Here is a 16,103-nt window from a genome sequence, read left to right as displayed (position 1 = left end):
TTGTGCAATAGCAAGTCTTTTCAATTGCACAGTATTGCGCAATGGCAAGAAATATCTAATTGCACAATATTGTGAAATAGCAAAAAAAAAATTAATTAGAGTTATCTTTCTTTGTCCAGAATAGTAAGCAAGAAATATCTAATTGCAAAATACTGTGCAATAGCAAGATTTTTTTAATTGGAGTTATCTTTCTTTGTCCAGAATCAACTTAAATCTTTGTTATATACAATATACAATGTATATTCACTTTTTACTACCAACTGATAAATTAAAATAATCTTTACCATTCAGTGATAACAAGCAGTTTTTTTACATCTTAATATTTTATGATGTATTTAAATGAGTAGTTATTGTTGCAAACTCCATTAGAAATTTTAATTGAGATTAGTTTTGGAATAAGGGAAAGTGGGATGTGATAAAAAAAATTGGGTTCAATTTTTCTCATTTGAAATTTCATAAATAAAAAAGAAAATTTCTTCAAACATTTTTTTGAGAGGATTAATATTCAACAGCATAGTGAATTGCTCTAAGAGAAAACAAAAATTTTAAGTTCATTAGAACACATTCATTCTGTGTCAGAAACCTATGCTGTGTCAACTATTTAATCACAATCCAAATTTAGAGCTGAATCCAGCTTGAATGTTGTGTCCATACTTGCCCCAACCATTCAGGGTTCAACCTCTGCGGTCGTATAAAGCTACGCCCTGCGGAGCATCTGGTTGGTCTTATTTGAATATTTCCAGTCTATGTAAAGATAGTTTTGGCATGACATTTTGACCTTTGGTTTCTTTTGCTTCTCTTCAACATGACCCAAAAATTAATAGAGGTCATGTTCTTTCCAGAAGCTAGTTTTGTAGAAGGTTAGAAAGTTGGATCAAAATGTATCATCTGAGACCATATTGTTAACATTTTAGACTGTGACCTTAACATTTGACCTTGTGACATCAATATCAATAGTGGTCTTTCCAAGGGACACTCTTAAACTTGTGTTTGTAATGATTGGATTGTTCAATAAATACCAAACAAAAATTTTGAAACTGCGGATGGCCCAAATTTCAGTCTAATGATGGTTGTTGACATTAATCTTTGACTCCGTAATAACAAAAAAATCAATCAGTTGTCCATTCACTAATATGCACATTTGTACCTGTTGGTCCTGGAATATTTGTTCTTAACCTTCAAGACGTCCTTAACCACCGGATAGTGATTAAACAACATCCCTCCTTTCTATGTTAATTACCAATATCGACCTCAATTGAAACATCAAAACATTAAAATTACATGGTATAACTACAGTATAATATTATCCCTATTATTTGTAAATCTTGTTGTGTGTGGGCAAACATCATGGAATGAGGGTTGACAGTAATCAAATATTCCCCATTGGAATCTGATTCAGAGGTTTACATAGCAGTGTATGCCTATTCCAATTTACGTTTTAGCTTCAAGGAAATAACTTTGCTAACAGTCAACAAGTCTTTCAATCTGTTTAACAATTACAGTATAAGGTACTTTTATGTGTTTTTTGTGGGATTCTCAGATGCTGAGAATGTAAAATAGGTTATGAAAGAAAGATTTTGGCATTTGATTAGGGACTTTCTGTTTCGAATTTTCCTCGGAGTTCAGTATTTTTGTGATTTTACTTTTTAAAAATATTTCAAATCTGAAATTTATTAGATCTTTTAGAGTTGTTTTCCTAATGCTTGTTTTTAAAAGGTTTTATTTGTATGCTTGCTTTGGTTGTATAAATACTTGCTCAAGCATCGTAATTAAGATCAATAGAAGGGGTTCCAACTTGTATGCATTGCTTACTAACAAATACATGCTAAAGCCGCGCCCTTCTATTGATTGCAGGTGCCAATCTTAAGTACCATGCTTTAACAAACATGTATACAACAAGACAAGCAAGCCAACCAACCTTTAAACTTCAGGAAAGACATTTGTCATGTCTTAAAAGAAGAAGTGATCCATACTGTTTGATACAACCTGAAAAGGGCTTATAAATCCTAATGTTTTCAAGTTTAATAGATTAATTAATCGCCATTCCTATTGGAACCAACTCTGCTTCTCATCCTATCAGCATGCTCCACTATTCATACAAGGCATGTTCCAACAAAACCTTTAACCTTCACGCTACGCTAAAAAGATGGTATTTTCGAATATGATAATTAAAAATTTGGTGACCGTGCAAGATGCAAGAACCCCCCCCCCTCCAACACACACACACACACCGTTAACCACTGGCAGCTACTCGTCAGTGTTGTCGACTGTTTATTGCATGTACCGATTATAGAGATAAGTATCGTTCATGTCTTCTGGATATAGACAATGTCAGACGATTGAGGATCGATTGAAAATTTAACTTTGCGACAGAAGAGGAGAACAGACAATTCCAGCTGTTCTATTTAGTGATTTCCATTTCTCTTTAGCAGCATTCTAACAGACAGAAAAGACAAACAAGTCAGGCCATAAAACAAGTCATATAGAAAGACCTATAGCAACACGAACTCCGACTCAAAATTGGGACTGAAGCCTGCAAATCCTCTGAAAGGGGAAACATACAAGGAAGCAAATATGTTTTTCCATTAATAGTATAGGTTAAAATCTGGTCGTTGATTTTTTTCAGTTTGTTGTTTTAAAATTCTTTGTTGTTGATCAGGGCCATTGTTTACTCAAAAATATAGATTTGCTAATATACAAGACCAAGTGAACTGTAGATGTTCTCATAACCCGTAGAGAAAGACATAGTAAATCCTTAGTGCCGCATAATGGTAAAATTAAATTGTGTATATTTACGACAGACGCGCGTTTCGTCTACAAAAGACTCACCAGTGACGCTCGAGTCCAATAAGACTTGTTCATACAATTTATACGTTCCGAAAATTGAACGGCCTGTAGTTTTAGTATTTATGTAACTAAACTCATACCTTGTTGTCTCAGAACTGACGTTTGAAGGTTGCTTTTTTACTTTAATATTCTCATTGTTTATATTAGAATAAGGAGAATGGTATGATGGGACAATTATGAACCAGAGAACAACTTGAAAGTGCCAGGACTTTTTGTGAAGTGAACACCTATATGACACTGTAACTTCCTTGATATATAATGTTTTGAATTTTGAATTTTATGATAAACGACCTGACATTGCAGCTGACAACAAAATCGTTATATTTCAAGAGCAGCTTATCGACGACAAAAAACAACAGATCATGGCGAAAAGCCAAACATAACTAAAAAATACACATAAAACTTACGGTTGAACAACACACAATCCCCCTAAAAACAACGGGGATGAAATGGGATTCTCGGTAAGGTAAGCAGATCCTGTTCCAATAGTAACATATACCAGTCTCAGTTCATACGAGTAAAGAAGGCAATTCTATAGCCATTGGAATGTCGACTGTCTGTAGAAAACACGTCTTCCAAACATAACATATATATGTTATCATTAAAATTCATTGAGGTATTCGATGATGCCAGTTATAGAAAACTTTAAGTTTAAATATGAATTCATTTTTCATAACGAATTCATTGATCAAACTGTTTATATATTGTTATTTGCCTACAAAAATGATGTTGCTTGGTGTTTCGTCTGCTGGGGCAACAGACATTGTATATGTAGGAAGACCGGATATTTCAAAATTCATGTTTTGGTCTATGAAGATGGACGCATCAATATTTTCAGTTCTGATCAAAGTCTATAACCTGATCGCATTTTAATAGACTATCGATAGATATAGGAAGATGTGGTGTGAGTGCCAATGAGACAACTCTCCATACAAATAACAATTTAAAAAGTAAACCATTATAGGTTAAAGTACGGCCTTCAACACGGATGCCTTTTTTTGACATACTCCTTTTCTTATGTTGTTTGTGAAAACTGTTTTATTTTTTGCTTTTGTACAATACATGCTCTTAGCTAATATATATATAGGAAGATGTGGTATGAGTGCTAATGAGGCAACTCTCCATCCAAGTCACAATTTATAAAGCTTCTTACACCAATATGCATCCGGCCGATATGCTTCAAGAGTTCTGGTAGTGCTATTTCATATTGCGTGTGATTTGTATGTATTGATCAGGGGCGGATCCAGCCATTTTTAAAAGGGGGTTCCTAACACAGGACAAAATGAGGGGTCCAACTACATGCCCACATTCAAATGCATTTATCGTCCTAAAAAAAGGGGGAGGGGTTCTAATGGATTCGCCACTAATTGATATGTGCGGCGTAATAAAATAATGTGGTTTGGAATTATTTCCAATTAGACAACTTACCACCAGAGACCAAATAATGTTTTTGTATTTATATAGAAATACGTACGGCTGACGCGAAATCGAGATGACCGACCAACTCCTGTCCGTTTTCTGCTTAGTTCAGGGGCCAGTGTATGCTGTCATTTATTGTAGTGTAAATCCAAGACACAACTATTTAAGATAGTACGAGTTCATTAATGTTTATTTAAACATTTTAATATAACAATAAATATCAATTAACAATAAATAATATTACACGGTGTTGTAATTCATAATTACCGCAAATATTTACTTCGGAAACATAGTGAAATCCCTACACAAATGTGATAAAAATCCCCAGATGTATTTGAAGAAGCGTCTGTTTACTTAGTGATAGTATGTGAACAGGGATCTTACTGTAGCTATTAATACATTTCCTTTTTCATTGAACTATTCAACCAAAACGTTACGAACTATTTTACTGTGGATGTAACGCACTGTGTTTGTGAGAGGTAACACAACGTGCACCAAGTTAATGTCAACATTACCTCACCTGTATTTTGGTACAAACACAGGAAAATAAATACTAGCTACTATGTCGACGTACCTAACAAATGTGATAATTTTCTTAACTTGTTTTATGTGTGTTGATTTACAACAAAGTGACTGTCCTCACAAATGTGTTTGTTTTAGATCTACCGTTAGATGCATGTTTGCTCAGCTGGATGCAGTTCCATCACAAATTCCTAAGGATACAACGGTGTTGTGAGTATTTAAACTTTTACAACTATTTTGTTTACTTTTAAACTATTCATAAATGAATATACCAAATTATTAAATGACTTTCCACCCTGTAAAGCAAATATACCTGTATCAGAAAGTTTGAAAATTAGCTTAAAATTAGTACTTTAGTTACAAAGTTGAAATAATGTAGAGTATATGTGCAGATATACATAATTTACCCCTTCATTAGATAAGAAAAATCAATTCATTATTTGAGACTAGTTGTTAAAACATTTGCTATGAAAGAGACCTGACTTTTGCAGATGTATCTCTGACATTATAAAGATAATAAACTGTTGTAGCTGTTGATTTTAGATACTTAATCTTTTATTAATCTTAAATTGTTTACTTTTCTCCTTGCCAATTACTTGCGATGATGGGTTGGAAATTTAAAGTATGGGAACATTATCTTAATTTAATTTGAATGTTAAAGTTAAATACCATTTCCTAGATTACATTGTAGATATACAAAGTTTGATGAAAAGAAATTTTGTCCTAGACTGGAAAATTTAATCATTGTGGTTCATCTTTCAAATCAAGAGAAAGACAGAAGCTCAGCCATTTTTCAATGTGCCATGAATTTATAATAATTTTTAATAAAAGAAACTTGTGTTATTTGACCAGTTTAATCTCTTGTATGACTGGACATCGTTTATCAAGGTGTTTTACAAACAGTAGGGGTTTCATTATTAGACACCTCCTTATCACCTTAGGCCCTTTCGTCTTTACTTGATATAAATATGTTTAAGGTCAGAGTAAACTGATCATGTAGAGACTATGTGAATTTTATTTCAAAATTTTTAACCTTTTTCATTCAACTTTTCGTTAAATTATTATTAATTTTGAAGATTTTGAAAGGTCAATTAAAAGTACCTGCAGGTCAAGTTGATTAATTGGTCAAGTACCTATAGCAAGGTTATTACACCTATTATTTCAACAAAGGTTATGATCCCTTTTAAGCACAAAGAAATTATTAAAAATGAAAGTGTATGCAGTCAAGTTAGGTGTTAACATTCTTTAGTACATGAACTTTCTTTGTTTGAAATTTGACAAAAATATGAAAGTGTGTATTGAGTGAGGTTTGTACATAAAATGTTTATTAATGAGTTCAATGATCATGTCAGATACAGACATGCTATTATACAATCAAACATTCACAGCTATTTAAATATTAGTTATTTTGCACCTGAAGGTTTTGAATAGATGTAAATACTTTGTTAGTGAGGTTACAGGAAACTTAACATTCTTGATGAAAGACTCCCACAATAACATTACAATAGTAAAATGTGTGGAATTGAAAAATATTCCATTTAAAGCTCACCTTGCCCAAAGGGTTATATAGTGAGCTTCATATCTGTCAATGTCATAAACATTTTCCAAAATAATTTTACTCTTAGGGAGCAACCATTTGATTTTTATGGGGGGCTAGGATGAAAAATTTTGTCCTGCACTATTTTTTAGCTGTAATCTCTGTCCTGCCTTTTTATTTTTCCCTCTGTTCGGTCCTGCCTTTTTTTTTTTTCCTAAATTGTCGTCCTGACTTTTTTTTTTTGCAAGTGTTTTATCCTGCCTTTTTTTTTTACTTAACACTCCTGTCCTGCCTATATTTTTCAAATTTCATCCTAGCCCCCTCTAAAAATCAAATGGTGGTAGCTCCCTAATAAACCATTGGTTAAACTTTAACATATAATACATCATTATAAGGGGTCAGAGTTTTAAGGTTGCATTTACAAAAATGTATGTCCAATTAGTAAACCTTCAAATTTGTTTATAAATTCTTAATTGAATAGAAATACACACGGATTTTCATTGCAAAAAATAAAAACCTCTTAAACATCATAATACATACATATGAAAGTTAATGTATGCTGAAACAATACCTCAGACAAAGAAGTTACAAATTCATCATGCACATTATAGCTTAGCAAAGGTTTGTTATTGTATCATCAATAAGATATTTGTTTTTATAAATATATCAACACGATTATAATGTGCATGACTGTTAAATCTGATGCCAACTACCAAGTATTTCTGGCGCTTACCTCATTTAAGTAATTTGGAAACATGGTAAAATAGATTCTATTTTAGCATTGTGGGAATTTAGTAACCACACTGGGTTTTTTGTTGCTATTATTTATGAATTTGTGTCATAATTTTATTAGGGATTTTAGAACATATGTACTTATAATTACATTAGATGTATGTTTCATTATGATACTTTATTCTAATTGGCTAACTGCATATCACATGTTATTCCTAAGCAATTGCATTGCTCAATAAAACTTTTCATTCATGATAACACGTGGTCCACAATAAAATGCACAGGTGAAATAAATAAAACAATAAAAAAATTCGTGTTTTCATGATCATTGTTAAAAAAATGTAATTATAAGTATTGAATGCTTCCTCGCTTCATACAAAATGTACTTCGGTCAACGCTTTTACACCCCAATGAAGTTACAAAAAGAAGCATTCAATTCTTAAATGACATCTCAAGTTTATTCTAATTGTTGATAAATAGTAATGATGATTTTGTTAGACATTGTTAGAGTTCTATTTCATTTCTATGGTTTTATGCTGAAAAAAAGAAAACAGTTAGATGCAGCTTATTGCATGTACTGTCTGCATTTCAAACAACAAACAGGCAAATAATCATTTTATGGGGTCAGAATGAATGAAATAAAATTAAAAAAGTCAGGTCAAATTAAACTATCTATTTCATATGGACGAGAATAGCGGGTTATATGATCTGTGTCAGGTGGATAGATAATTAAGTTTAAAGTGTTGCTAAGCAAGCAATTGATCATTGAGTACCTTATTCCAGTATTATCTATTTCATGTTTTTTTTCAAGGTTTTTTTTCTGAATTAACGCAATGAGAGACTCCTTGCATATACAAAACTGATTCAAAACAGACAAAAGAAATCACTATGGAGTTTTACAAACATCTACTAATTCAAAGCAAAATTATTTAATTCTTTGATGGACAATTATTTTGTAATTAGACGTTTCTTTTATATTATATTCTTAATTTACATCTAGGGTATATTTAGTACTTTTACACTAATGTCCCAGGTTAGGGGAGGGTTAAAAACTAACAATCATATTTAACTCTGCCACATTCTGTGATTTGTCAAGAACCCTGTGATTTTTTTGGTAGTCATTGGTTGCTGTCTGTCATAGTTATATATATTTATTATTTTTCATTTGTTGTAATTAGCATATATATAGTGTAAATCAGGTTGTTGGTTTAAATTTTTCCTTTTGAATTGGTTCACATTTTGTCATGTCTTTTATTGCTTTATATGTACAATGTGGGTTTTACTCATTATTGAAGGTGATATGCATATCATGGAGACCTATGTATAAATTTGTTTACATTCTTGTCCTTTGGTCTCAGGTTGATAGTAGTTTGAAATTAATCTTTATATTTCGATATGACTTGAAATCATTATATAACTCAAAGTCAATTTATTTATATTAAAAGTTCATGTGTCAAGGAGTTACAAAGTGTGCTCTAAAAAAACTTATCTAATTATTTAAATATCAAAGCTACATTTTATCAAAACTACAAAAAATGTATACTTAAAAAGATATGAGTTTTTATAAATAAATGAACAAAATTTATGATGTGCATGACTTGTACAACTGATGCATAACTTCAGTAAGTATGTCTGATTATATTTTAACTCCTGAACCTCAAAGAAACTGATTCAGTCTATAACAGGGGAGATAATCTTGCACACATGTCCTTTATTCATGGGAGATAACTAGGATTTACTGAACATTTTCTACAAATCAGGTGAATTGTATGTTGAAGTGTGAAGTATTAAGAAACGGTGCATTACGTTTGCGCGCATTACCATTACATTTGCGCGCAAAAATCATTACGTTTGCGCGCAGCTTTTCATTACAATTGCGCGCATTTATTTGACAGGTAAACTCAGGTAAGCTTAGGCAATAACACTTATTTATCTATAAATTTATTCAATTATTTTTAAGTAAAAGTACCCTTTCCGTTAGTCTAAGTGACCTACTCACCTACAAGGAGGTAGAAGTTGGATACAAGCAGGATAAGTCGGTTGCATTATATTCTATCAATCCGGAAAGTTTAATATATACTCATCATATACTAATGATTTTACCTCCGATTTGCTATAATAAAAACATCCTCAAATGTTCGTGCCTTGACAAAACTTTACAAACTAACTTAGATTATTTAGAATTTTAAAGAGATCACTATTCGGGGTACTTGTTCACCCTGAAAAATTGCAAAGATGTTACATATATGCCTTTAGTTATAACAGAATTTACCATGCACACTTTATATTTTGTCTTAGAATACAATATGAACAATATATGATTACAATATATTTTCAAAGTTAATGAATTTTTGTATTATTTATATTTCATTATGTACCCTTTTTTACCTGAGTTTACCTGTAAGATAAATGCGCGCAAATGTAATCAAAAGCTGCGCGCAAACATAAAAGATTTTAATCCCCAAATGCGCGCAAACGTAGTGCGCCCTTAAGAAAAGCAAATGATTCACACACATATTTGGCTCACATATTTGGCTCAATCATTCACAGATAAGTCTTACATTATTAATTCTTCCTAAAATAATTACAAAGTGGCAACATTTTACATTAGAATAAAAAAGGTTATAGACATTTTAATCCAGATAGACTGTCTTTTTCTGTCAGATTTAGGGGTGATGTATATAGCAATGTCATTTTCTCATTAATGTGGCATACAAAAAAACTAAGAGGATTTAGTTGATGGCTATACAGGTGTATAATTAAACTTAAGGTCAGAATATAACAGCACACAGCAAGGGCTCATACAATTTGTAAGCTGCTTTGAATCACTTTAAATATTAAATGCAGCATGAATACACCCTAAGCATGACATGCCGATACAGTTTTACAACCTGACAGGAGAAAAAAAGTTGACATATTATAAAGATTAGATTTCAATAATTTATCATACGTTGGACTAAATATATACATTCATGATGTTAATATTAAAAGTGATTTTAATGATAAATAATGATGTTATTCATAGTTTCTGATTCATGACATAATATAAACATTGTTTGTAAATATTTAAAGATGATCTTCCTTTCTCCTAAGGAACAAAGTGCGCTTTTTTTATAAAGTTGAACATTAATATTAGATGACAACCTTCATTCACAGACCTATTGTAAAGATCTCATTTATCAGATGAAGATCATTTTAGATATAAAAAAAAATAAGGACAAATAAACATGGCAATTCTTACTTGTCTTGTGTGTCACCATAAAAAAATGTGCTATAAAAGGCATTGAAGTAGTTTATCATGATAAGGATGAGGTATTTTGTTTCTGATTTTCACAAGAATATGGCAATCATATTTGTTTAAATTTTTTTCTCATTTATCTATAAATTTGTCTTTAAAGTTGTACTTTTATGTTTTATTCACAGTTCAGTGAAAACCTTGTCATTTCCTATTTCCTATGGCACTATACAGACTCCATAAGCAGGGGTCACCTTCACAGTGCCCCTTACACAAGACCACACTATACAGACTCCATAAGCAGGAGTCACCTTCACAGTGCCCCTTACACAAGACCACACTATACAGACTCCATAAGCAGGAGTCACCTTCACAGTGCCCCTTACACAAGACCACACTATACAGACTCCGTAAGCAGGAGTCACCTTCACAGTGCCCCTTACACAAGACCACACTATACAGACTCCATAAGCAGGAGTCACCTTCACAGTGCCCCTTACACAAGAAGTTTTCAACAGAGATATGAGGAAGAACTACTCAAAGTAACTTCTTGAGATCTTATGGTCATCACAAACTGATTGACCAATAGATATGTCTGTGTCTCAACTCATCCACACTTCTGTTTGTTCTTACTATATTGGGTTATAGATGAGGGATACAGTTATCTTCATCTGAAAGCTCATGGCCTGTGCACCATGGCAGGTTTCCCATCTTGCGCAGGACATTCTGAGAAAAAGCAACAATATAACATAAACCTAAGTCACTGACATGCAATCACTCAATGATAAAATGGGAATAGTTTATTATGGACCCTTTCAGCGAATGTCCTTTTTTCTCCATGGAGTTAATTTGTACATGGGTATATATGCACATTCAGAATTGCAGAGAGATGCAAAAAAAAGGACCATCAATCTATCAATTTTTGTTGTTCGATACTGTCATTTTATGTAAATAGACAACATTACTTTATTCACCGACATGTGATAGCTATTGTCATTCAATGATAAAATGGCAATAGTTTACGTAGGACCCTTTAAAGTGAATGCCCTTTTTCCTCCATTGAGTTATTATGTACATGCACATGCAGAATTGCACCATCAATCTATCATTTGGTTGTTCAATACTGTCACTTTATGTAAATAAACAACATTAGTTTAAGAAAACAAACAATATTAGCCACAGCACTATTGTATCCTCCAGCATATATTGTCTGTGAATTCGAGTAGAAACCCCCAAACAGATCAAAAATCACTTATCTTACATATAGGTAAACTTTACACTTGAAAAGCAGTAAAGGTATATAATTTTCATATAATGGGTTTACATGTAATGATAGAATGAGAGTAGGGGATGATTGCTTTACTTTGATGACATCATAATAGCCAACCATGTCTCCGTCTTTTGATGTTACGAAAAGTGACAATTAAATTACTAGCGATTGTAACAAGATTCTTCATGGTTACAAGTCAGTAATTATACTGTTCAAGTTATATTGTTCACATACGGTTTTTCATTGAAATAGTATTCTGTTTCTTTTAATAGTCCAGTAGTCAGTGGATAATAGATATTTTTAATATAAATTTAAATCAGCAAAAATTTGCATGTAAAAAATGTATACATTTTGCATCTGGGGTGATAGTTTTATACATGTTTAAACTCTAAAAACTACTTGTACGAGCACTTTCTTTATTAGGGGAAACCATTCAAACCAACTAAGTTTGGTATTTTAAAAGATTAATGAGACTGCAACCAAAAACTGACAACAAAACAAAATTTATTAACTTGAATGATGAGTGTTTTTTTCAAGTGTCTATTTAAAGTGCAAAGGCACATTGTTGCAAAATATAAAATTCATTTGCGCTGCTATAAAACTTGAAAAAAGCTCAGCAAGTTATTTACACACTGTTTTTAATAGACATGTGTTTTAAATTTGCTTCTGAGCAGTAGTCTTTTTAGATTTAATTTTGTCTCAAATATTCTAAAAACAAGTTATATTTCTATTTAAAGCATCTAAAGCAATTGATTAAAGATGTTCACAGAGTTTTTAAGATACTAGGGGGTGTTTAAAAACTGTGACTAGACATGAGGGTCTCGCAAGGTCGGCTTAGATTACATTTTGTACTATTAAGATGCCAGATAAGTGTACCTTTTATTTCATGGTAAAAATACCAATGGAAGTCAACATTAAGATGAGGGTATAAGCTTAGTTGAGTATGAAAACTTGAAATAGCTAATCATGACACTTATCAAGTTCTTAAATGAGATATAAATAAATGTTAGTACTGACGAAATTTATCTGTCAGCATAGTTTGTCAGTTTTGATATCTTGCACAGAATAAATTTAGGAAAACTGCAGTATGAAATTTCAATACTAGAATTTTTTATGTTTTTTAAATTCAGAATTAGCTTTATTTGGGCTGTAATATCAGAGACTTTCACTGATTAAGCTAGCCTATGTATAACATGAATGATAAGTATGACCATGACCTTGGCTGTCACTGGATAATCTAGCCTATATATTACCTAAATGATAAGTCTGACCATGACCTTAACTTTCACTTTTTATAAGCTAGCTGATGTATTACATTTATGATAAGTATGACCATGACCTTAGCTTTCAATTGTTAAGCTAGCGTATTTTTACATGAATGATTGGTATGACCATGACCTCAGCACTCGCTGCACATAATTTAGCTAGCCTATGTATTACATGAATGATTGGTATGACCATGACCTCAGCACTCGCTGCACATAATTAAGCTAGCCTATGTATTACATGAATGATTGGAATGACCATGACCTCAGCACTCGCTGCACATAGTTAAGCTAGCCTATGTATTACATGAATGATTGGTATGACCATGACCTCAGCACTCGCTGCACATAATTAAGCTAGCCTATGTATTACATGAATGATTGGTATGACCATGACCTCAGCACTCGCTGCACATAGTTAAGCTAGCCTATGTATTACATGAATGATTGGTATGATCATGACCTCAGCACTCGCTGCACATAAATATGACCATGATTGTATGACTTTGTTGTGTTGTTGGTTTGCTTGGCATGTGTGTATAACTGCTTCTGTTTCTTTGCAGAGATCTAAGATTTAACAGTTTATCACAATTGAACAGAGGATCATTTATAGGATTACATAAAATAGATACTTTGTAAGTATAACTGTATATGTACAATATATAAGAAATATATGGTAAAAGTTGACAACATTAAATAGCATGGATGTCTACAGAATAGCCCATCCCCTTGAACTTACCCATTAGGTTGTAAGATTGAAACCCTACAGGTGTGCTGGTTTCCAAACTTATTATACTTGGATTTCCTGGGGTCTATCTGTGGACTCCATTATTCCTCCCCTAATAAAAACTCTCAAGTAAAAACTGACTGTTATGAAATAGGCAATAGTGCTCAAAGTGGCCTTAAACACAAACAATCAAACAATCACTAATGATGCCCTTAGTGTTTTTACCTCCTTTTCATCAACAAATATATTTACCGGTATCCAAAAAGAGTGGATCGAAGGGGATGATTTTATCTTGGATTGCCCAGTTATAGACTTGATTTTATCTAGAATTAAAAGAGCAAAAGTCTTTCAGCATTGGCTTTGAATGAAATTACACTTGTGACTTACTAAGACTTCTGTAAATTCAGACTTTTTTGTTTGAATGTACTATTGCGTTTGTCATTTCAGACTAAAATGCAATTAAAATTTTTGTGATATTGAGAAAAAATCATCTTAAATTCATGATAAAAATTTCAAAATGCGAGTTTAAATTATTGTGATTATAACCCTATCACATTTTTTGCAATAATAAAAACACTCACAATAATTTCTGAATTTACAGTATTCACTACAGGGGAAACAATTATGTAAATATTAAGAAGAAATAAAACTTAATGCTTGAATTTTGAAATAAAATGCAAGAAGATACTGTTATTAAAATACTTTCAGAATGTAAAAGATAATCTGTAATTATATTATTGCTACATAGCAAATCAGATACATTTTACATTGCAATCTAAAATTGAAATTAATTGAGTTATCTTCTCTTTCCAATAAATGTCTTGATAAATATATAATAAATGATTATTATTAATACAAATGTCAGTTCTGTATTTGTAAAAAAAATTATCATCAACAGATAAAATCAGATAATTTTCATCAATTTATTAAAAATCCCACTAATTTATGATCTTATTTTCCCTGGTAAAACTCTGAAAAGTACCAAAATAATTTATAGTTTCAAAAAAGCATGTTTAATTATTTTCACCAATCTTTATTAATTCAATTTTGAATGTAACCAGCTTCTGATTGACTGACTTCGTTTTGTTTATCATCTCATAGACATAATTCTGTGTGCACCACATTTTTTTGGGGTTTTTTAATAGACAGAAAAAATATTACAGTCATTCCTTAAATAATATATTTTTTTAATTTTATTTTGTGCCAGTTTGTGGGCTTACTAGCTATGTGTACATCCTTCTTAAAAGATACTTTAAACACTACATAAATAAAGGAAGTTTGGATGAGAACATAGTTTTTTTGCTACATCATCAGATGTTATATTATTAGTATGTAAGTTACATAACCTTTGGTGATCTGTATATTGTTTGGCAGTTACATACAGTTTTATGTGTAACAATGAATCAGATAGTCTATATTCATTGTTAGACAATTAATACAATCACCAGACAAGCAGGTGCTTCCATCTGGCAGCCTCAAACGAGTGTATGCTTCATGTGATATACCCATTATACATACATCTAAATTGTGGAATATGATTTGATTGCTGTGGTTTTACAGATGTACATGTATTTGAATGCCACATGCCGTTTGATCATGTTATACATTGATTGCATCTTGTTTTTATACAGCACTTTTTGTTGTTTTATAATAATCTTATATAGACGTAGAGTTAATTATTTGTTTTATAGATATATGTTCAACTGGTTAATATAATGTAAAATTCAGCAAGAATGCCTTCAGAAACTTTTAGACTTGAGTGAATGATATGATTTTGCTTATGTTAATTTCATGACCTTAAGGTTTATGTACCCTTCTGTAGCCATTTTTGTACGAATTTTTCAAACCTCAATTGTATCAAAACTAAAGATATAATAAATAATAGAGATAGGCCATTTAGTACATGTTCCAAGGAGAAACTTGATGCAAAGCATTATTTTTTACTGTTTCATTGCATTGATAGAAAAAGAGGACTTTGTGGCAAATAAATCAAGATTTTTATAGAAAATCCACAGCCTTTAATACAGAGATTTTTGTTATAAAATTTGAAACATAAATGACTCACTTGATTTTCTATGATGTGCTAGTGTTTATTTTTTACAAAAAGTTCTAAGTAACCTGTAAATTCCAAAACACCTCGTGCTGAGTCACTAAAGTCGAGCGCACCCTAAAAGGTGTACTTGATTTTGGCCATATTTATACTTGTCTTAACCAATAACTACATTTATAAACTTGTTTTAAGGAAATCAATGCTGGCACTGCATGCAATAATCCTATATCTATCAGTCATCAAATTGCCAAATATGAGAGTACAAGGATAAAGGCTGTGGATTTTCTATAAAAATCTTGATTTATTTGCCACAAAGTCCTCTTTTTCTATTAAATGCAATGGAACAGTAAAAAATACTGCTTTGCATCAAGTTTCCCCTTGGAATATGTACAAAATGGCCTATCTCTATTATTCATAATATCTGTAGTTTTGATACAATTGAAGTTTGAAAAGTTCGTACAAAAATGGCTACAGAAGGGTACATAAACCTTAAATCAAA

At 31.7% G+C, this 16,103-nt stretch overlaps 1 protein-coding gene across 2 annotated transcripts in view; it reads left to right on the top strand.

Annotated features, from left to right (window-relative positions):
* Positions 1-4,718: 4,718 nt before the first annotated feature.
* LOC139525472 (peroxidasin-like) overlaps positions 4,719-16,103 on the top strand; it is a 45,165-nt gene continuing 33,780 nt past the window's right edge. The window contains exons 1-2 of one of the 2 annotated variants that reach the window (XM_071320831.1): positions 4,728-4,998; positions 13,391-13,462. In XM_071320831.1, coding sequence (XP_071176932.1) covers positions 4,829-4,998; positions 13,391-13,462 — 242 coding nt within the window. In that variant the 5' untranslated portion in view covers positions 4,728-4,828. Of the gene's footprint in view, positions 4,999-13,390; positions 13,463-16,103 lie in introns of both variants that reach the window. The other variant, XM_071320842.1, reaches the window with a different exon arrangement.

This window comes from Mytilus edulis, chromosome 1 (genome assembly GCF_963676685.1).
Source record: "Mytilus edulis chromosome 1, xbMytEdul2.2, whole genome shotgun sequence".
Taxonomy (NCBI): Eukaryota; Metazoa; Mollusca; class Bivalvia; order Mytilida; family Mytilidae; genus Mytilus; species Mytilus edulis.
Note: the sequence above shows the minus strand (reverse complement) of the source record. Positions and strands in the feature narration are given on the sequence as shown.